The sequence below is a fragment of the Manacus candei genome, unplaced genomic scaffold (assembly GCF_025592945.1).
Source record: "Manacus candei isolate 608988 ecotype Guabito, Panama unplaced genomic scaffold, ASM2559294v1 h1tg000003l, whole genome shotgun sequence".
Lineage (NCBI taxonomy): Eukaryota > Metazoa > Chordata > Aves > Passeriformes > Pipridae > Manacus > Manacus candei.
In genome coordinates, this window is record NW_026138051.1 from 2,927,407 (window position 1) to 2,949,849 (window position 22,443).

Consider the following 22,443-nt stretch of genomic DNA (forward strand, 5'->3'; position numbering starts at 1 on the left):
ATGCTGGCCACCCTCCTGGCCATCCTCCTTCCTCCATCCCCCCAGTATGAATGATTTCCAAATGTTCTGAGAAGGGATGCAACAGTGTGCAAACCCTGCAACAAACTGAGAAAGATTATCTTTACACTATGCCAAGAGTGCCAAATGCACTGTGGCTGCAAACACAGGCACCAAGCACTGCTCAGCTGCTGGCAGCCTTCACTGGGAGAGGAGCAGCATCTGATGGGTCCTGCTGCCCTGAAGACTGGTGAGTGTGGTGCCAGAAAGCACCCAGAGAGCCCTGCCTCCCTCCTGAGGGGCTGGGGCTGCCTAAGGAGGCTGAGGCAGTGCAGGAAGGTAAGAGATGCCTCAGCAGAGCCTCCCAGCCAACCTGCATGGGAGGTGGAGTAAATGACTGTATGATTAACCCTGAATGCACCCAGTCCAGCAGTTCCTCTGCCAAGGCCTTCTGCCTTGTACCCTCGGTGTGCTTGGAGTCTCCAGCATCGCTTGCTGCCAGCCCTGGTTCTGCACAGTATCACCCAGCGAGATTTGGGGGTGGGATGTGCTGTGGGGACGTGGTGCAGGTATCAGGCTCCTCTGCCGCCTCACCAGGGCCCCCTTGGGCTGGAAAAGTCTTTCCTGCATTGCTGAGCAGGGCAAATGCACCACTTGATCAAAGGAAGCAAAACGAAACCGGGAGACTTACAGAGAGCCCTTGTTCCAGCGAGTCTGTGTTCACGATAATGGGAGCGGGGTTGGCCTGTGAGGAGACAAAAGTGGGATGTCACCAAGCTGAGCAATGAACCCAGCCCTTCGTGGTGCTCTACCTCTCCCCTGGCCATGCCACCACAGGCAATCCAGGCCAGGTAGCAGAGAGGAAGGGCTCTCCTCAGCCCTCCTTCAGGTGCCCGGGAGCCCTGGGGCAGGAGCAGGGGCACAACATGGCTCTGGGCATTGGTCCCCTCCTCAGGCCTGGTGTGTCCCAAAGACCCCATGGCCTTGGCTGCTGGGAAGGAGGCAGTGGAGACTGGAAACTCTCCCAGCCTTGTGCCAGAATCCCACCAGAACCAAAATTTACTTAAAATTCACACTACCAAGGAGGTAGGAAGCAGGAGGAGTAGGGAAAAAAGTTCTTCTGAGAGAGGGATATATTGCCAGCAGGTCAGACCTTCAAGCACCTTCCAACAGCTGCTGCCCCCTTCAAAGCACAGGGACACCATGTCCTGGGAGAGATGACAGCATTTGGTCCTTCATCCTCCTCAGTCCTGGGGAAAACCCTCTGCTTGGCAGCCTCGGCTCATCCCCCACAGCACCACACACATCCCCCTCTCTTGCAGGGCTCCCTATGAACTTCTCTCCAGACCCCTCCTCCTGGGCTGCCCTCTGCCTCTCGGCTCGCTGCACATCGCAGAACAGACGCTCACAGAGGGCAGCTCGGGCAGGAGAGGGCAGGGAGGCAGGGAGGATCTCCTGGGAGAAAGGGGACTGGGGAAGCTGCAGCGCCGGCGGCCGGAGGGATGGGGGCGGCCAGAGGAGGGACAGGAGGGGACGGCCGGAGATCGGGGACGTGGTGGCCGGAGGAGGGACGGGACGGGAGGGGATGGGATGGCCGGAGATCAGGGACGGGGGCGGCCAGAGGAGGGACAGGAGAGGACGGCCGGAGATCGGGGACATGGTGGCCGGAGGAGGGACGGGACGGGATGGCCACAGTGGCCGGAGGGACAGGACGGGACGGCCGAGATCCAGGACGGGGGCGGCCGGAGGAGGACCAAGGGTGGCCGGAGGGACGAGACGGGACGGCACGGAGGAGGGCGCGGCTGGAGAGCCGCGGTGGCTGGAGGAGGGGGGGTGACTGGAGGGTCGGGATGGGGGGGCTGAAGGAGAGACAGAACGGCCGGAGATCAGGGACGAGGTCGGCCGGAGGAGCGACAGGAGTGACCGGAGGGACGGCACGGGACGGGAGGGCGATTGTAGGGCCAGGCTGGTGGGCCGGAGGGAGGGGGGCGGCTGGAGGGGGCGGCCGGGCCCCGCTCGCCGCCCGCGGGGTTCCGCCCGCCGGAGCTGTCCAGCGCCGCCGGCTGCTGAAGGCGCGGGGTCCGCGGAGCCGCAGCCCCTGCCCCGGAGCGAGGGGCGAGGCAGCTGGGGAGGCCTTTGTCTCTGACGGGGAGCGTGAGGGAGGATCGGCCAAAAGCGAGAAACTCAAAATCTCCCAAAGCTGACGTTCCTCGCCGGCACGCAACGGAGAGTGGTGGGAAATCTGGAAGGTCAGGCGTGAGTCGGGACTCGCCACATCATCCCAAGGCTCGTGAGGAGAACAACAGCCAGAGTGAGACACGCAAAGAGATACGAGCTACAATGGGAGGTGAAGTGAACCGTCTGCCTTAGGGCACCAGGAACATCAGAGTCAGGAGTCAGCGAGTCAAGGTGTGGGCTAGTGCAGCAATTAACAGGGCCCACTGTCTGCCCATTAACGGGGGTGTTGGACTGCGCAGCCCAAAGGCCTCTGTGAGTCTGGGATATTTTCACAGGAGTTGGCTACCTCCTCATTGCCCTCCTCTGCATTTACCCATCCCCATCCCTGACTGAGACCAGCCTCCTCACATAATCCAGCACAACAGTCCCTTCTATCTCTTGTTTCAGTCGATCGTATTTCTAGACTATTCACTCTCCTCAATCCGTAGGTGGGAGAGTTAAGGGTCAACCAGGCTGTGTTTTAAATCCTGCCCTGAAAGGTTCTGCTCTCATATAGATGGAGCAGGAGGTAGTTAATTTGATTTATTCAGATGCTTTCTGATCTTTCCTGCAGTTGTAACTATTGGTTACAAAATCATAGTTTTTATGGCAATTAAATCTCTAACTCAGCCAAACATGACCACTTCCAAGCACTGCTGCCAAACCCCTCCTCCACACATAAGAGAATCACAATTTTCAGGTTCAGTGTCTTGGGATCTCCAAGGCCCAGAAGCAATGTTAAACTTGGAATATCCCCTCTCTGGCAGTATACAGCCCTTGTATTTAATCCAGATAATTTGTGAGATAGAATATATTAAACCTGGCACGGGCTTTTATTAGTCCCAAGTGCAATTCTAGGAAGGGATTCCACATTTTAAGGCAAAAAAAGCAGCTCTTCTACTGCCAGCAATTAACAAACGGTGGCACATCAAGGTTCGAGCATCCAGAGGCCAGCTCTTATTAGATGAGCTTCCAGGAAGGATGCAGAAGAGGCAGCCTAAATGAATGCAGCCCGTCACGTGCCCCATGATTTATAACAAGAATTCAGCTCCACAAATGAGGCTTTGGATGCCTCCCAGGGAGAAGTGCTGTGTATCATATTGTTACAGAGGCTTTTGCAGGTCCAGCCCAAGTCCTCCACTGAGCCCCACTGCTCTCTTTGTTGAATTAATAATAGCCCAAAAATCACACATCACATTGCCTCTCTCACACAGTGGTGAGCCCTAAGGACATATTTTGTTTAGCCTGCTCCCTGTGCACTGAGCATCCTTCGCAGCCATTCCACACTAGTGATTTTTTACATCTCAAAATACTGCTAGGAGCACAATTTCCCACTCAGGCTCCAGATGGGACCCAGGAGATACCGAATGGCTGCTCTAAAACGAAGTCACACGTGGTCAGGAAGAGCTCAGACCAGGAAATCTCCATTTGCCTCCTGCGGCCGGCTATTCCAGCTACTACAAGAAAGGTGTTCGGACATTAGTTCTGACTTCCACTTGCAAACATTCCAACATTTGCACCTTGCCAGTTCCACTGAAGAGTCAGACAAGACCTAAGACTAAGAAATAAGCAGAGGACCTGACAATAAAAAGCTTCTGCCTCCCTCCGCCAGGCAGCAGATGTACCGAGCAGCTCTGCTAGCCAGGGGAGGAGAGAGAGCCTCATAATTTTTTGCTGGGCAGCAGGAACGTGCTGGTGAATTAACCATGCCCTCAATTCTATAGGGAATGGTAAGTAATTTATGCCCTAAGGAGCAGGGGGCTGCTGCATGCAGCGAGGAGAGGGAACAGGGCTGGGCGTTCAGATCACATTCAATGGGGGCTGTCAGATCTCTTCCATCTAAACCCCTTCATCACACTGTTATTTACCAAGCCCTGTTTGTGCTGGGGGGATTTACAAATGGAAAGAGAAGAGGTCCAAACCCTGCAGTGCTCACTCCATGGCAGCAGGATCACCAAACCCAGTGGAGCTGGAGGTGCCTGGAACTCCCTCCATCAGACAGAGGCACAAGGGGCTGCACAGATCCTGGGTCTCAGGGGATGGAGGCTGTGGGGACTCGAGGACCTTGGGGAATGAGTGGGGTCACTGCACAGATGCACATGCAGGGCAGAGAGATTGATCTAGGCACAAAGCCAGCGAGGCAGAGGACAGCTGTTGGGAAAATCTGGGCAGCAACAGGAGTCAAGGGGAACAGGGGTGAAGGGGGATGAAGTTTGAAGGTCAGGATTCAAGAGCTTTCTGGTCTCACAGGCGCTGACAGAAGCAGAGCCTTGCATTCACCGAGCTCTACACAACAGTCCTGGTGGCAGCCACAGCCCAGGTGCTGATGGAGGGAGCAGCAACCTGCTCCATGCAGTCCCCAGCAAGGGGCTGGCTCCCTGCAGAGGCCCTGGAAGAGCCTTGAGACCTTTTGGGGCAGTTGCCTCCGTGGTTAAAGCCAGGAGGAAGCTGAGGGTCTGCATGCAGGGCAGAAGGGATGTCTCCTGCCCCACAGGCTTGAGCAATACCACTGCAGCCTTTCAGAAACACCTTTAGTTATCCCCTCTGGGTGGTCATCTGAGAGGGATTGCTGCCCTGTGGGCTGTATTTCCAATGGGTGACTGGTCTTGGCAGCTCAGGGGCACTAGCACAGTCACCTGGGGTCAGCCAAGCCCCAAATGTCTATAGGTATCACCCTTCACCTCAGTTTCTGTTGCTGCTGTCTGCAGGGACAAAGGTAGGAATTGCAAAACATGATGATTTTCGAAAACTTTCAAGCCAAAGGAAAGCTGCAATTACATGCAAATGGAGGAGATCCACTGGCCTGCTGCTGAGGACTGAGTCCTGCCCTGTGGCATTTCCCAAGGGACTGCTCTCAGAGCTGGCACACAGGAGCTGAGCAGGGAGACTCTGAACTGAAAGTTCAAGATAATCTCTCCAGAACTGAAATTCCAAAGCTTTGCCATAGCTTCACATCCTCCACAGAGCCAGCATGGGGGCCAGCCCACAGAGGTCAGGAATTACATGTCTCCTCCAGGCAAAATACATGTGCTACAGATGTCCCAGGCCAACAGCAACTGAATTGTGCCCACGTATAAACCCATTTCCACCTTAACCAGCAACAGAACTCAAACAGGAGCCACCACAGCTGACAAATACCAGGCCTAACACACAGAGCTGGTCTCTGCTGGAGGCTAGTGTGCCCAGAGTGTTATGCAGGAAGGAATGTGCAGGACAGAGTGACTATTTGTGACACTGGGCTAGTGCATGAGAAGCAAAGTACTAACTTAACTCCTTTATTTCTGCAAATTCCCCAGATTGGATTAGACTGAAAAGTCAATCTGTCTTTTAATACGCTTTCTTTCATACCGTCTGAGGTATAACAGTAGCACTCAGAAGGAAATGGCTCTGGAGATAAGTGAAATTCAGTCTTTACATCCTTTTAAAAGCTCTCAGGGGCAAAGGCCACAAGTGGGGAGATGCCCAACAGAAGCATCTAATCAGGGTGGACACTGAGCTGCTTGTAGTACAGCTCCATCTGCTTCGATTTCTTTTTTAAGAGTGTTAAACCATAGAGAAAGCTGTGTATTTACAGCTCTGGAAGCAGCTGCTGTGTCTCAGGACCCCACCGTGCCGAGTGCTAGCTGTGAACGTGCAGGTACCAGCTCTGGGATGCCTGGGAGTGGTGTGATGCTGCTGCAGCAGCGGGGTCGGCTGCAGGATGCCTGGGCACCAACAGGCTCCTGCTGCTGTGGGGAGCAGGTTTGCACCAAGATAATGAATTAATTTCACAGGAACAAGCTCAGGTCCTGCCAGCACAGCACACACGGGGAGCCCGTGCTCGGCGGCGCTCACCCTGATGAGCATTGACACGCTCGTCTGCTTCGTGCCAGAATTCCCTGCCCTTCGCACACACGCTGGTTTTCCCAATGCTGAGACCACCTGCTGCACCAACCTAAAGCCCCACATGGAGCTCCCAATGCATCTGAGCAACCTGGGGGTATGTCTGAGGTCAATGCTGGACAGAAACCCACCCTGAGGCTCCCTGTGCCCGAGGCAAGGGAGAGGATGAGTCCCAGCTCTGCTGCTGCCAGAGGGCAGGTGCATGGAGCAGAGAGATACTGGCACCATCTCTCTAGGCTGCTCTTGGACCCTCAAAGACCCCCTTGGCTTTCACCTGGCTGTGCCCAGGGAAGCCACCTCGCAGACCTTCTGTCAAAAACCGATGCATGGTACATCCCTTCCCAGACTGAAGCCTGGCTCCCAGTTGGCCCCTGAGATGTAGGGCTTTTCTTACATCTCAAAAAACCAAATCCATGCTTTGACCTTTCTATCCCTTCCCTTCTCAAGGGGAGAGGTACCACACTGCTGCCAGGGCTGGTCCCATTCTCACACATCCCTGTGCTCATCTCTCTTTGCTTTCATGGGCTTTACATGGTGGTCAGAGCTGAGGGTGCTTGGGAGATTCAGGGGGCTGCAGAGCCCTGAGGGAGAGCTGATCCCTTAGGGTTCCCAGAGGCTGGGACATGGAAAGGGAGCAAAAGAAAACCAGAAACTGCTGGAGACTGAAGAATTTCTTGGCCAGAGATGAGTCTCCCTTCACTTTAACTGGGCTGGATAAAGTAAGTCTCTCTGCACTTTTTCTCACCCCTGGCAAGAGCGACTTTCTGGCTGACATGGCTTGGACAGGGGCAGGCACACATGACCTGACAGCATGCCTGCATGAAGGGGAGCAACAGGCTGAGCCTGGCCCTGCCCTCCTTCTGCACAGCTCAAAATGTGGCATCAACCATGTAGGAAATGATGATGGGGCTGATTGTGGAGCTTGTGGGTGCCCAGAACCCTCTGTGTCAGTCCCGTTTACCGAGGCACCGGCTGCTGCCCATGCCCCTGTGCTCGGCTCCCAGCCAGCGTGGGTGGCCTGCAAGCAAGATCAGCCCTCCTCTCCAGGCTGCCTCTGGGAGACAGCTGAGCTGGGACGTTTTTGGTGGCACGAGCAAACTCTGGGGCTGTGGCAGCAGAGCCCCTGCCCCGTGGTTGCACCTTGGCACGGGCTCGAAGCATCCCAGCCATCCGGAAACGGGGAACGGGGGACTTGAAAGGTCCCTGGTCACAAGGATCTTTGGCAAAGCCACTGAAGTGCCCAAAGTGTAATGTGAACACAAGCAGCTACTGAGGGTTTAATCTTTGTTTTAGCGCCTTCTTTTTTTTTTTTTTTTTTTTTTTTTTTTAAAAAAAAAAAGAGTAAGCTTAAATAGGGACTGGAAAAAGCCTTCACTCAGCAGGGAAGGAAGAAAGCTTCCCAAACAGAAGCTCTGTGGAGTCTCAGTTTCCATTTAGACACCATTAAGGCCATCGTGTTCATACTTGAAAGTTAGACATCCTGTTCCAGGCTCAGCCCTCTAAAATAAGTGACCCAATTTGCAGAGGTGCTGGGCTTCAGTAGCTTCCCTCTGACCTGGCGGTACCAAATAAAATTGACTTGATTCCTTTTTTCACAGGAAGAGTTGTTATTCTCTGAAAGAGCCAAATGCTTTTATCTTCCTCTCAGCAAAATACATATGTATAGGGGGAAAAAGAGTGAATAAGGGACAGTGATTACATAAAGATTTCTTTGGTTCCTGGAATTCAAATGTCCTGTTCTCTTCAGTAAGTTCCAGCACACACCTAGTTAACAAGTGTGTGTGCTGGAAAGAAACATGCTTCTGTGGGAAAAAAACAAACCAAGATCCACTAGCAGAGCTTCAATCTAAATTCTAGTTAATACAAAGGTGACAAGAAGGTATCTAGGGCCTGGTCTGGTGTGCTCTGAAGCACCACATGTTCCCAAAAATAATTACACCCTCTGAGCAGTTCTTTAGCAAGCCCCATCCAAGTGAGCTCTGCAGACTAAACTGTGAAGTTCATTTCAGATTCAGGTATTCTAAACTTGTTAAACGCTGTATTAAAAGTTTTCATCTCCAAGTCCCTGATACACGCTCATATTGCTGGATTTGCGACGAGGGCCCTTGAGGGCTCCCTACATCATCCCGTCTTTGCATGTGCTAAAACCAGCTGCGAGCATTAACACAGCCCACTGCACCCACAGCGCTGGCACAACCTCGCAGCAAGGGCTACACCCATTCCTGAATCACAACTGCAGTGCTGAGCCACAGGCGCCGCCGTCCCTCCTGCCATCACCTGGGGTTTGGGGCGGCAGGCAGAGCCCCCACACCCCAACCACACGGAGGTCCTCGTGCCCCAGCACAGACCAGTGCAGGACCTGCTGTCTTCTGGGACCCAGAGACCAGGGTCCCCTTGGAGAGCATCCTGCACGGAGCTGTGCGCAGCGGGTGCCCGGCAAACAGCCACAGCCCTGATTATGGCCTGATTAGTCTTAATGACTTCCTCCCTCTAAACGAGCATTCACAGCTATGGAAGGAGCGGAAGCTTCTCTCCTCCCATAATAGCACACGATGTGCTGAGGGGCTTACCCAAAAACAGCAACCCTCCAGGGACAGTGACAGTTTTTGCTTCACTTCCACCTCTCACCCTCCTCCACACCCAGGGTACTTGGACTGGACCTCTGGTATGGCCATCCCCTGGGTTTCCCTCTCATACAACTCCCCATGGGACCCTCCACCCTTGAGTACACCCTGAGGATGGCCAGCAGATCCCAGTTCAATCCCTGGCACTGGTCAGGACTGGGCTCAGGCAGGTCCCAGTCGTGTAATGCCCAAAATGATAGTGGAAGAGTCAGGTAGAAAGTGCAGCCATGGAGGCACGGGACATCCCTCCAGCAGGGATGACAGCAGATGCTACTATGGTGGAAGCTGAAGGCCTTCCAGCCACCCCCAGGTTCTTCATGAGGAGAACTTCCTCCACGTTGCACACATCCCTGCTGAAACCTGCCCGTGCTCGGCCTTGGATGCCTCACCAATCCACTCCCCACCTTTTCTTCCTCCTCCTTCTCCAGCAGTGTGGCAGGGCCACATCCTCCCATTTTTGGCAAGTACCTCCCTCTTTTTCCACATGTTGCATTGATGGGGTAACTCCCACCTATGTGACTTCAGATGCTGCCTTTGCAGCAGCAGCAGCAGCTACATCTCTACTACAGCCAGTTCGAACACCAGCCCCAACACCTCTCCCTGTGATGTTCTGAGGGTCCCTCCAGCAGCTCAACACCCCAAAACCAGCAGCAGGGTGCAGCCCTAGGGCCGTGGTCTGTGCATCTGGGCTGGCTGGCAGGCAGCAGTTGGTAACCCAGCTGGAGAGGAGCTAAACTCAGTCCTTCAACTCACTTCTCTAATTCCAATGTTATCCCTTGTATTAACAGGATAGTCAACAAGAAAAGTGCACAGCCCCTGTCCAAGGGATTCACATGCTCAAAGAAAGGTGGAAAAGTCTTACAGGTGAATAAATAAACTAAGGAGACAAATGTCCTCATCTGTCCACTCCTAAATGAACTCGATATGTTTTGTGAAGGAGCACTGAGAACATCTGACCTTCCTCAGCTCAGCCCCAGGGTGGCAGCAGGACATGAGATGCTCCAGGATGGGTGAGGGGAACTGGCTCACTCATCATCTGTGTGTTAAAGCATAAGTTTCCCCAGGAAAGGCACAGGGAAGGGGGAATGACCTTATAAAGCATTATCCAGGCCTTGATTCCAGATGGGGGGCAGGACAGAAACATGGAGACCATCACAAACATCAGCTGCTTCCCAGGTCCGTGGGGCAATGGGCCGAGGGTGGGTGCGAGGCTGGGTTTGGGGGAAGGAGAGCAGCTCAGTACCTGGTTATAGCAACTCAACTGGGTGATGACGGCAGGATCACCAGATGGAGATGCCCAAGAAGCAAGCTGAGAGGTGAAATCAGATGGAGTGGGATATATTAGGAACAGACATGCAGATTTACACATCGTCAGTGAGGAGGTGACAAACAGGTCTTCAGAAGGGGAATCAAACTCTCACGAGGGAGTGGAGTGTGATGAGGAGTGTCGGAGAGGGAAGACTCTCTGGGACTCCGGCTGGCAGGAGGATGTGCTAGAAGAGATTCTGGAGGTGGAAGGAGGACAGGGGGACCACCAGTGACCACAGAGCAGAGGCTGAGGAGGTGGATGGGGTTGGGATCAGATGAGCACTGTGTTCAGCAACGGAGCCAGACGCGAAGGGCAAGTTTCACTACAGTTGCATCTACATTTAGGTTGCCAAAAATACCTTTCACAGATTGGCTGTCTTTAATTAAAAGGATGTCTCCTGTGCTCCTGGCACGATACAGAACTCCTCCTGCCATGCGGGGCTCTGTGTGGAAGCTCTGCGGGGTGGCTTTCCCGTGGGACAGCTCTTCTCCTGCATCCTCCCGTGTCCTGCCAGTGCAGGGCAGCTCAGGCAGCTGTGCTCCCCTGAAATGCCCCTCCACGGTGCAGGCACAGAGCAAAGAAGGAAAACTTCACCCCCTTCCTGTTTTGGCTTCTATCCTTCCCTCCAAACACGGAGAACGCCTTCCTCCTCTCTCCTCCTCCACGTTTCAGTGCAAAGATTTAGCTAATTTCTTCTATGAATAGCACGGGAGTAGCCATAGCAACATCACCCTGCCAACCTCACCACCTCCACTGCCTCCGTGTCCCCGGCACCCTGTTCCTCTCACCCTCCCTCGCACCTCCCCAGGGAACATCTGGGGCTTCAGCCATTTCCCACAAAACAACCTGCATTTGGCTTCCCGCCTGCCCTCTTGGTGCTCTCCCTCCTTCCTTCCAGCCATACCTGCTCATCACTCAGAATTCAAGTCTGAACCCCCATGGCCTCTCCAAGGCTTTTTCCCCTCTGCCACCCAGGCCCCAAGAGACAGGAGACCCAAATCCAACAGCACCCAAGGGCTCAGCAAGGGCTGGCACTCCTGCCAAGAAGTGCTGCCCTGTGCCCACCTAGTGCAGGTAATTTCCCAGGGCATGGGAGGAATGTAACAAGCACTGCTTGTGCATCAAAACCCACCAGGGAACATCAGTGAAATACTCACTGCCAAAGACAGACAGGGAGGACCTGTCCCACTCCTCCACCTGCCTGGCCGTGGAGTGCCTCTGCCAGGGGTGGGAGCCACACTAGCCTGGCATGCTCCGGGCACTTGGGGGTGGTAAGAGACTCATTGCAATGCTGCTCTAACTCCCCTCTGCATCCTCCTGACCCCCCAAGAGGGAGAAAGGGACCACAGAGAGAGGGGGCAGCAGGAGTTCACATTTCTGGCCAAGAAGGGCCAGCAAACCTGGGGCAGCCCTGGGGGCAGAGGGCACTTCCCAGCCACATGCCAGGGAACTGCACTGCCCTTGGCCCCTTCCCTAGACACCCCAAATGCACATGAATACACTGGTGAGACCCTTGGGATTCTCATGGGGGGCCTCATTCTGGTCACTATGCCTGGCACCAGGGACCTTGGAGTGAACTAAGACACAGAGCTGGACATTCCCTGAGGAAGGGAAAAGCACTGGTCACTTCCAGGCCCTCAGCACACAGAGCAGTGCCAGAGAAGGGGTTTGGGCATGGCCAGGCAGCTGAGCACCCCTCTCCTGAGAGGCTGTGGGCGTTCGCTGTGTGAGAGGAGTGGTTTGAGCAGTCTGCTCCTCTAGTGCTGTGCATCAGGGATGCTTCCCTGGATCATGCTGCCATTCCTCCCTCAAAGCCAGGAGTCCTCCTGTCACCCTAGTCTGGCAGGGGAGGAATTGAGTCCCCCACCAGCAAGCAAGGGGGGACAAGAGGGCACAGGGCCAACGAGAGGGGTGGTGATGGAAACAATGGAGGACAGCAATGACATCAAGTGCAGGGACCGGGAACTAATGAACAAGGAACATGGATAGATAAGGGAGAAGAAATGGAAGAGATCTCAGAGGGGAGAAGAAAAGCAAAGCAAAAAAAATGAGAAACATAGAGCTCAGAGATTTCCCCCCTCCCTCTGGCAGGGATTAGGGGTTCTCAGTTACTGGCATTGCCTAAGCAAGCTAATTTGTGTCCTAGAGAAGGAGAGAGGCAGGAGGAGAGAACAGAAGGGACATTGGAAGTGGGAGGAGGTGCAGGTTGACGTTGTGACCACGCCGTGTGTTGGGCAGCACGTGTGGGCTCATCTCATGTGCCGCGGAGCTGACAGAGGGTCTGTGAGTGTGCCATGATGCCAGAGAACATACACCACCATATGCAACCAGGAGCACGCTTCTCATGTTGGAGCACCAGCGTGCGCCTCCCCTCTGATCGTGTGAAGAAGCAAGGGGAGAAAAAAAGGCTTAAATGACTGGTGGGGAGGCTCCTCAGGAGGTGAACAGATCCCTCTTTCCCGGGAAAGCCTCCTGGCCCGCACACCCCTTCCCACCTTGGCTGCTGGAAGTGCTTCCAGGGACAGGGAGCTCATTTAAAGGGGCAGCTCTGAAAAATGGCAGCCCTGCCTCTAGCTGAGGCTCTCCTGGACACAGAGGCTGCCTGTGGAGAGGTCGCTTTGCATCCGCAACATCCAGCCAAATCTACCCAGAGATCAACATCTCCCGGCCTCCCAGAGACAAACCCGCGTGCCTGGGCACAAGCCATGCCTAGAGGTTTCTGTGTCACCACCTTTTGTCCCTCTGCCCACCACTGGACTGGGAAGAACATGGATTCCTCGTGGCTCAGGCACTTTGCACCCTTGGATCAGAAGCAGAGCGTTGCTGAGGTATTTGCTGCAAAGCTTTACTCATTGCATACATTTGCTCCACACCAGGGAGCAACGCTGCCTGCTCTGATACAGGCAGTGCACATACCACACACGTCATATTCTACATGCAGACCCTGCTATGCTCACATAGCCTCAAACACTGGCATCCTCTGTTGCTTGTGATGCCGTGAGGAGCTTTTGATTTTTTTTTTAATTTTTTTTTTCTCGTGTTCAGAAAGGCTAAGGCAGAGCAGAGAATCCCAACGCGGACTTCCCGAGCAGCCCAAGCTCCATGGCAGCACCACAAAGAGACAATGATTTCTCTTCCACCATTGCAAAAACATGAAAGGCTCCCCTGCCCAGGCTGCCACGGCAGCAATGCAGCTGGCATCACTTCCTTCTCACACTGCTTGCAATCGCCTTACCAGGAATCCTGGGCCGGACCTTTCGTGCAAGCTGGAGTAGAAAGGAGAGAGCAAACCTGCTTCAATTCTCTGCTCCTACCCAGCTCCCTGAGCTTGCTGCTCTGGATGGAGGGAAGGAAAGAGATAGCGAAGGAAAGATGGAAGAACGCTTGCCAGGAATCAGCAGGCGAGAGAGAGCTGAGGCTGATTTTGATGCAAAGAGTGGTAGAGAAAGAGACAGAAAGTAGGACCAGGCTGATAGGATGGTGGCTGGGTTTTTGGGTGCCTTCTGTAAATATCATCTGAGCCATCAGCTTTTAATCTAATTATTTCAACCAGAGCTACAGACTGAGACAGTAATGAAGAAAAAGCAGAGGAAGGGAAGAAGAGGGTTGTGTTTGCCGAGGAGAGAGGAGGAGAGAATTCCCATTGATTCCCGTGTGTCTGCCTGCTACAGCATCTTGAAATAATAATTAGAAGGATCAATAAGAAATCATGTGAGGTTTGAAGATAATGAATGAAAGAGGCAGAAGAAGCAAACTGAAATGCCTTTCTCTCAAGCAGGGTAAATTGTTTTTCAGGCAGGGTCTAGCCTCCATTTTAATGCTTATCAAACAGATCCAACCATTTTCTAAGCTGGCTTGTGGGTTCAGAACAAGACTGGTCTCTCCATTTAGGGGAGGAAGAGAGACATAGCCTGAGAACGGGTCCTGGAGAACACTAATAAAACGAATGTGTGTGGGAAGAAATGGAGGCAGTGAAATGGGGCAGAATGCACACAGCACGCCAGCGACCAGAGCAGGGTTACGTAATAATCTCGGGGAGCAGGGACGTAGCAGCAGAGCGAGGAAACCACAACTCAGTGGAGAGTGGGTGACAGTTTGGGAGCGCTGGCAAGCAACGCTGCGAACCCACGAGGCTGCCCAGCGGGCAGCACGCACCGTGCCTGCTAAACACAGTATGACGGGATGCCCTTCATGCTGCCAGGGCTTCAGGCAACGGCACCGCAAGCAGCACGGACCTCAGGTGGGGCGTCCAAAATACATCATGCCCGACGCCCACCTTTCGCCAAGCAAGATCCATCTGGCCCAGCTCGGCCCTGGGGAGGCTGCTCCAGTGCTGAGCTCCTATGCCGGGCAGGACGGCGGCAGCCAGCCCGAGCAGCGGCAACACCAACCCGACCGACTCCGACGCCAGCCCGAGAAACGATAGCCAACCGCAACAACGCCGGCACCCAGCCCCGGCAGTGCCAGCATTCAGCCCCGGCAGTGCCAGCATCCAGCCCCGGCAGTGCCAGCATCCAGCCCCGGCAGTGCCAGCATCCGCCCGCGACGCCCCGGCGGTGATGCTGCGCCCTGCCGCGAACCCGCCACGGACCCCGGGTTACCCCGACAGTCGCTCGCCCCGTCCCGTCCCTCACCGGGGAGCCGCTGCCCGGGGCTGGCCCGTACCTGCTCGTACCAGTCGCGGCTCGAACACGTGCACTCGGGCCACCAGCCCGGGCCGCTCCCGTTCACCTTGGTCGCGCTCTTCCCCGGCGGCGGCGGCGGCGGCTTCAGCGCGGAGGGGTCGCGGGCGGGGGGCCCCAGCTTGGCCTTGCCGCGGGCGGCGGGCGCGGCCCCCCCGGGCGCGGGCAGGGTCTGCGAGCCGTACCCGCCGTAGCCGTATTGCTCGTGCTGCCACTCGCCGTACGAGGGGGGCTCCATGCGCCGCAGGGCCGCCATCCGCGTTACCTCGTAGCACTCGGGGCACTTGCAGCAGTGGTGGTGCTTGTGCATCGCTGCCCTCACACCATAGAGCCGGCTGGGAGGGAGGGAGGCGGCGCGGAGGGGCGGAGGGAGGGAGGGAGGGAGGGATGCTCAGGGGGCGGCAGCGGCCCCCGCCCCGCGCAAGGCGCGCCTGCCGCCTCTTCGCCCGCTCGGCGCCCCCGGCCCCGCGGGAGGAGAAGGAGGAGGAGGAGGAGGAGGAGGAGGAGGAAGGGAGGGGGATGGTGTTACAGCGCGGCGATCTCCGCGGGGGCGCGCCGCGGCATCGTCCGCAACGCCGCTCAGTCGCGGGGCCGCTCCCGGCGCGGGGCGCGGGGCAGCAGCTCCGACCCGCTGCGCTGCATCGGGCGGCTCAGCGCGGTCCGGCTCAGCCCAGCCCGGCCCGGCTCGGCTCGGCTCGGTGCGGGAGCGCGGCACCTGCGGCGGCGCGGAGCATCCCTCGCCCCCCCGCCCCCGCAACGGCCAATCCGCGCGGGCGGAACCTCCGCGCCCCGCCCCGGCGGGGGAGCCGCTCCCCGCGCTCGCCCCGCGCACCGGGCAGTCCCCGCGCCGCCCCCGCGCCATCCAGGACGGACAGCGATGCTCCGCTGCGCTGCCTCGGGCATCACCTTGCGCCTGCCCCGCAGCCCGTCCGCGCCGCGCCGGGCAACCCTCGCCGTTCTTCCTCCAGCCTGGCAGCCCTGCCAGCTTTGTGGCTGACACCCAAGAGGGGTTCAGTTCGCCTCAGCTGTGGTCCGTACTGGAGTATGAAATCATTTTTCCAGTCCTGAACTGGTCGCTAGGCTGGTAGCAGCATCTCTTGTTGTGTCTCCATGTGAGTTCTCACCCTGCTTTGCTGAGAATGTTACCAGCACCCCAGGGATGCTGGCATTGCCCCTTGAGCCACAGGTGTATTGGGGATGTAGAAACACTGAGGGCCTTTGCTGGACCTTCCACATACTGTCATCAGGGGATGGTATAAGCAGAGCAGAAATGCCTGCTGGTGCAGCAGGGCAAGGGTGCTGCTCCCAGTGCAGTTCAGGCAGTCCTTCACCTCTTGCACAGAAGTGCAGGACTGGAAGAAGTTTAGAAGAGAGTCACACAGAAAAACTGAAGGGGAGAAAAAAAATCCATTACAAAACCACCTGACCACCTGAACCCAGCCTCCTAACACTTAACAGTTGTAATAAACACGAGGTGGGTGAAAAACTATTCAAAGCAACGGTACATAAATGCGTAGAAGAGCAATGAAATGTGCACAAGAGGGCTCCTGCAGGGTATGGGTAAAAGATAGAAGCAGGAGGGGGCCACAAATTGAGCCACAAAACATGGTAGTGCAACACCCCAGTTCAGGTTGCAAGGTCTGCAAGGCTCCTACTGGCCTCCTGCAGCTGGTGCAATATGGTCCTGGGCACGTGTGGGAGGAGGAAGCACACGATGGATGGCCAGACAAATGCCCCTGCCCACTCCTTATTTCTTTAGCTCCTTAAACTGCAATACAAAATTACTTCTGCACTTCACCTCTGCAGACAGAGGTGTTCTGCAGTGTTTGCTCCCAAGCACACAAGGAAGTGTTTCTACCCGGCAGAGCGCAGTGCCACAGGACACTGCAGACCCCAGGAGCTCACTAGGGCAAGGAAGGATGGGATGCCTGCAAGCTTGTTCAGAGGTAAATCCATGAAAACCTGTCTGTATGTGCACGGCAGGAAAGCACACAGTGTTGGAACTGTCAGAGAGCTTTACGCTTCAGGTTTTAAGGAATTAGGATCATCACATCTTCTACTGCTCCTTGTGCCATCTCCCAGAGCACATGGTGCTGGCCTTGCAGGAGGATGCTGGGCTGGCAAGCCCTGTGCTCTGGGAGATGCTGCACCTCCTTGACAGCCCGTGTGGACCAGTGGGGTGGGGCATGTTGCCTATGTGGAGAGGGCATCCTGCAGCAGGGAGGGCAGAGGTGGGAACGACAGGAGGGACTGGGGCTGGACTGAAAGTGAGATAGGGGTTTGCTGCACCAAAGCAGAACAAAAAGCCTTTTAGAAATAGGCAGGTGGTCACTGTCTCCTGCATGAGAGCAAAAGGATGGGAATTCCATCTTGGCTACCCACCATCACCCACCCTGTGGCACCTCTGAGATCTGAGTCGCTTCATCAATAAGAGGTACAGTAGCATAGCCATAATTAATTACTGCTCCATCCCGGCTGCAAACCTCCTTCCCTTCAAGGTTCCCACCCTGGGATGGCATGGTTAGATTGCAGGGATCATGCAGTGGCCACCCATTGAGGCCCCCTCCACCACCATGAGCCTTCTCCAAAGCCATCTTTGGGCCAAGGCCAGTCAGGAGACCCATGTCTGGATGAGGCTGACTTGGGTGGGAGGAAAGCACCAGGGAAGGGCACGTGCAGAGTGTGTAACCCCAACTGCTCTCACCTGCCCTGCTCCTTTCACTCTGTCCTTGGTGGGGGCAGGCAAGGACATGGCCATTCGCTCAGGGGGGAAGTGCAAAAGCAAAGGACAAGAGCAGTTAGGGAAAAATGCTTTAATAAGGAGCCGAGTGAACAATAAAGAGAAGCACTTGATTTTTTTTCCCTCTCAATTTTTTTTGCGTGCATCCTCCAAAAGGAAAATATCTGGTCCCCTCCATGCTTGGTCTCCAGTAGCCCCTCTGAGGGACTGCCATGGGCAGCCCCACACGGGAAACACCCTCCCTACCAGCCCTGGGGTGCCAGTATCACTGCCTCCACCCCACTCCACTTGCCAGCTTGGAAACTCAGGGACAGCTCCATGATCTAAAACATTCTGCTGCTTTCCCCTGCTCTCCTATCTTTTAGCGCCTCATCACTACCTGCAAACAGAGGGGCCTTGAGCCCCAGCTGCTGCAACTCTGACAGAGCCCTTCCCTACCTCTTGCATGTCCCCTCCCAAAAACCCACGTCCCATTTTAGCTGCCACAAGAATTAATTCCTATTCCTTTGTAATGAACTGCATGTGCTGCCTGCTAGCCTCAGTTTAAAGGAAAAAAATAATTCCTGGTTGCTGCCACCTGCTTGCAACATTCCCTAATGCTGCACAGGGTTGGGAACACCTTATCAAGCTCAAGAGGAGGCCAGGGCTGGCTGGCCAGGGGCATCTGTATCCTGTACTTCTGGGAGTGGTTCTTCTGGAGACCAAGAGGTGTGGGCACCTACACTGGGGTGCCCAGACCTGGGTCTGGCTGGGCAGGCACAGTACCCAGCATGGTCAGGCATCTGTAGGCATCTCACTGCAGTGATATGGGCACTGAGCAGAGCTAAAGGAGCTGGGAGCTGATTCCCAGGCAGGTGCCTTCATAGAGGGAAGTGATTTGAGGAAACCAAGAGCTCTCTCATCCTCTACCTTCTTCCTACCAGAACTCTCCCCGTCTTATTTAAATTCAGCTTTGGCAGATGCTCTTTTTACAGGAGCTAATTTCGGCAAAGTGTCAAGAAATCCCCGGAGATGATGCTATTTACAAGGCTCGAGGGCGGCACGGAGCTAGGTTTTATCCGGTGTCGCCGGCATTTCAGCCCCTGTTGTCGCTTCCTTCCTCTCGCATGAAGTCCTGCGGGAAGAGGAAGGCAAGTGTGAGGGACCAGGAGCTGGGGGTTTGCACCCACAGCCTCTCTAGGAGCAGAAGATAGGGCAGGCTGAAGGCAGCCAGCTCCTTGCAGAAACAACAGTCACGAGAGTGCTGTCACGCTGCTCCCTGACTTTCGCCCAAGAGAGTTTGGGTCCTGCCAGGGGAACCAAAGCCATGCGTTAGCTCTGAGCCTGGGCGCAGATAGGGAATCTTTATAATGCTGGAGGGAGGAAGTGTAGGACAGTTTTGCATGGGGAAGGTATGTTTTTCAACCACAAGCACCTGCAAAAAGCTGCCCAAGACATACAGCACAGGGAGGCACCAGGATCTGCAGCCACCCAGCTGAGAACAGGGAGCAGGGAGCAGTGGCAGGGAAATGTATCTGGGAGGGCAGGCAGTGGGGAGGTGAGCAGCAAAGAGAGGAACCAGCTGAACTTGGCTCAGTCTGTCAGTCAGTTCCTCAGCACTACCACAGACCTCATCCTGCAGGGATTTGCAATTTGCTGTGTCTGGGGCTTGTCAAACGGAACTTGGAAGAGTCGCTCTGTAGAGGCTGCACAGCTCCTGAGCAAACAGGGCTGGAGGTTCCAGTGAGCATTGGAGGCTTTGCACAGTCACAGGTGACTGGGAAGGGGCAGGTTAACAAACATCTCACTCTGTGGCTGTTCCTTCCTGCCACCAGCAGCGATTCACGCTGAGAAATGCGCAGCTGGGATAATAATAACCAGGCATACCAAGGGACCAATAGCTCTCAGCACTTTCAGGGCACATGCCCAACAAATTATTCTCCTCCAGGGCAAACCTATTTTCATTCTATTAATGATCCCTGATACATTGCCCAGTTCCTGTATCCTCGCTTGTAGCAGGATGGTACAAGGATCTTCAGTAAACACCATCGGCTGGTTTCTGCAACGGATATCATGGCCAACTAAATGTCTTCCATGGCTGTGCTGGTGGGGTAGAGGGGTGAGGGAGACCTGAAGCAGGTCCCTTCAGCAGAGCCCAGGCTCCCTCCCTGCAAAGGAGAGTCTGGAGGCTCTATTTAATAGCAATCAACTGCAGCAGAATTCCTGACAACCTCACAATGCCCACATTTGCTCTCCCCATCATCTGGCAGAGATGCTCCTGCCTTGTTCTGGAAGCATGGGCTGTCTGTGGGCTGCCTTTGTGCCCCTCTCTCTGTGCAAGGGGAGAGCCTTGCTGCTGCTTGGGCACAGCAATTACAGCACTGACATGTCTTGTGGTCTGCAGGTGCCCACTCCTTGCGTGTGCCTCACATCTCCAGCCTGATGGAGCACAGGAAAGCTTTGACAATGTGACCGGGGCACAATTTCACAACTCCAAGCCAGAGTCAGAGCATTTGCATGTCATGTCTTTAAGAGAATCAGTTGCTGTTTTTTCTGTCCTGTACTTTGATCTCCAGCTGGTTGTGCCTAGTGTGACCCCACCAGACATCCTTTTCCCCTGCATCTTTCACTAATCCCAAGCTGTCCCTGGGTGTGCTTACACACACTTAGACCTAGTGGGAGCCAAACACACCCCACTTGGGCTCTACAAGGCTGTCACAGATCTCCTGGCTGGCTCTGCATAAGCCAATGTGACCTTGGGGCCACAAAGCCCCACAAGTTGACTCTCTGGGGCTCCTCACCAGGAGCCATCCCTGAAGGAACCAGTACCATCATCAGAGTGGGTCAGTTTGTGGCTCTGAAAGGCAAGGGCTCAGCACCGCCCTGCCCAGAACTGGGGATGCCCTGGGCAACACAGACCTGCCCAGAGGGACCTTTCCCCACATCCAGGGCCCAGGAAGGGTTATCCCATCCTCGATTATTTCCACCTGCATGGGAGACGAGAAGGGGAGCTCTTTTGCCTGGCGAGCCCTGCTCCAATCTGCCCCTTCCAGACGGAGCAAAGCCCATTCAGCAGCTCCCACCACCCGCAGCCATGGGGATACCGGTGCCTCACCCGCGCAGTGCTGCCCCAGAACACGCTCTCTGGCACGGAAACCCCCCCAGCCGCGGGGAGCAAAACGAACGCTGGTCTCCTTGGGGCACCCGCGCTGAAGGGGAGGTGGGTCTGGCCGGCCCGACCCTGCCCCTTTAAGGGAGAAAGCGCTGCTCGAAAATTTGTGAATGGGTGGCCCCGCCCCCGCCCCGCTCGGCCAATCAGCGAGCGCGCCGCGGGGCCGCAGCCGGAGCACGGGTCTCTCTTAAAGGCGCACCGTCCCCGCCCGCCCGCCTCCGCCACGACACCAGACAGCACCGCTTCGGAAGCCCCGAGGTGACCTTCAAAGCGGCTCCCAGCCGCCGGGTGAGGAGTTCCTGAGGCACAGCCACACCCATCCGTTCCTTAAGAGTGACACACTAGCAACACAAGCCCCGGAGGACGGATGATGACGGATGAGGTGCCGTTTCCCTCACCCTGGCTTTAGGGCTTGGCTTGGACATTCATGCTGGCCAAAGCACACAGCTGGGCTGAGTTTCCCCCAGAGGCCATGAGCTGCCAAGCCATGGTGCAGGGAGAGCAGGCAGCTGGGAGAGTGGTTTCATCACCCTGCTCTTGTTTTGGAACAGATGAAGAATGTGGGAGAGCTCCCACAGCCCCAGAACCCCAAAGCTTACGAAACCTCCCTGCAAAAACACCCTGTGAGATTCAGCTGTGCAAAATCTACCCTTGCACAGAGGGGAATAGCTATGTGGTACCTGCCAAGGGAGAGGGAACGAACAGCGCAGAACGGGACTGCAATATACATGTGAAGCAGCGTGCAGAGCTTGCCCCTGGCTTCAGCAATAAACCCAGCTCCAGGTCCAGCCTGGTCTCCCCTTGCACTGCAGTGCAGTGCCCCCTCCTTGCTCTGCCTCAGCTCCTCCCGCAGTCTGCTGTAGCCCAGGCTGTGAAATGATTGGATCTAAAAATACCCTTTGAAAGGGGGGGAACAGCCTGGCAGGACATTGCCATGTTTCCTGGACACGTGCAGGTGGGAAGCTGGTTGTGAGCTGGGCAAGTAATGTCAGCCAGGCAGGATGGTCTCTGTGCCAGGGCTTTGGGCACAGGCCCTGGTGTACCTGAGCAGTGCCAGCCCCAAGAGCTATCCAGGCCACAGACTGCAGGAGGCCTTTGCCTGAGGCTGAATACTTGGAATAATTTTTAGGTACAATGCCAGTGAGACTCCTGCAAGGTGCTTTGTACCTGCAGGCTGCAGGGCTCAGGCAGGTGCTGCCCTGGGGCAAATCCTCTCTTCCCGAAACAGGGCATGAGATTGGCTCCAAATGCTGGCACTGATGCAGCCATGCACAGCCTGAACCCCCAGAGCAGGCAGGGCAAAGCCAGAGGAGCCAGCACACAGCAGAGAGCACCTTCCCAAGGACTCACCCTTGGATTCACAAGAGGGATGATTTCCAAACCCACACTCAGTTACTGTCCTCCCCCTGCACTTCCCCCAGCTCCTACCAATGCCGAGGATAATGCATCTCTCAGCGTAGCTTGATACTGATCCTCCAAATCCTAAAGACTATAAACCTTCATGAGCAGTTATCGTGGCTGCTCTATTTATAACAGTGCTGGTACTGCCTCTGCCACCAGAATCCTGATCTCTGTCCAGCCTCATGCCATTAAGATGCAGTGACATTCCCCCAGCTCCAGCACTCCAGATAGAAAGCAGCTGGCCTGCCAGGCTCTGCCTTCAAGCTTGGTTTGTTTCTTTAAAAAATGGCGAGGAGAGCCTGTTTGCTTTGCAGAAATGCACCCCGGGTGAACTGTCCCCACCCTTCTGAGGTGCTGGGGTGGCTAAGAGGGGGAGTGGAGTGTGGATGGGTAGAGGACAGGGTGGCACATCCCAGGCTGTGGGTATGGAGGCTCCACAC

General features: G+C 55.6%; 1 protein-coding gene across 7 annotated transcripts in view; it reads right to left on the reverse strand.

The window, feature by feature from the left end:
• DLG3 (discs large MAGUK scaffold protein 3) overlaps positions 1-22,443 on the reverse strand; it is a 76,048-nt gene that overhangs the window by 35,905 nt on the left and 17,700 nt on the right. The window contains exons 1-2 of one of the 7 annotated variants that reach the window (XM_051792187.1): positions 14,695-15,430; positions 689-742 (exon numbers count right to left, since the gene is read on the reverse strand). The exons of 1 other annotated variant lie outside the window; for it this stretch is intronic. In XM_051792187.1, the coding sequence (XP_051648147.1) occupies positions 689-742; positions 14,695-15,021 (381 nt within the window). In that variant the 5' untranslated portion in view covers positions 15,022-15,430. Of the gene's footprint in view, positions 1-688; positions 743-14,694; positions 15,431-22,443 lie in introns of those variants that run through there. 5 more of the 7 variants (XM_051792169.1, XM_051792159.1, XM_051792140.1 and 2 more) reach the window with 5 other exon arrangements.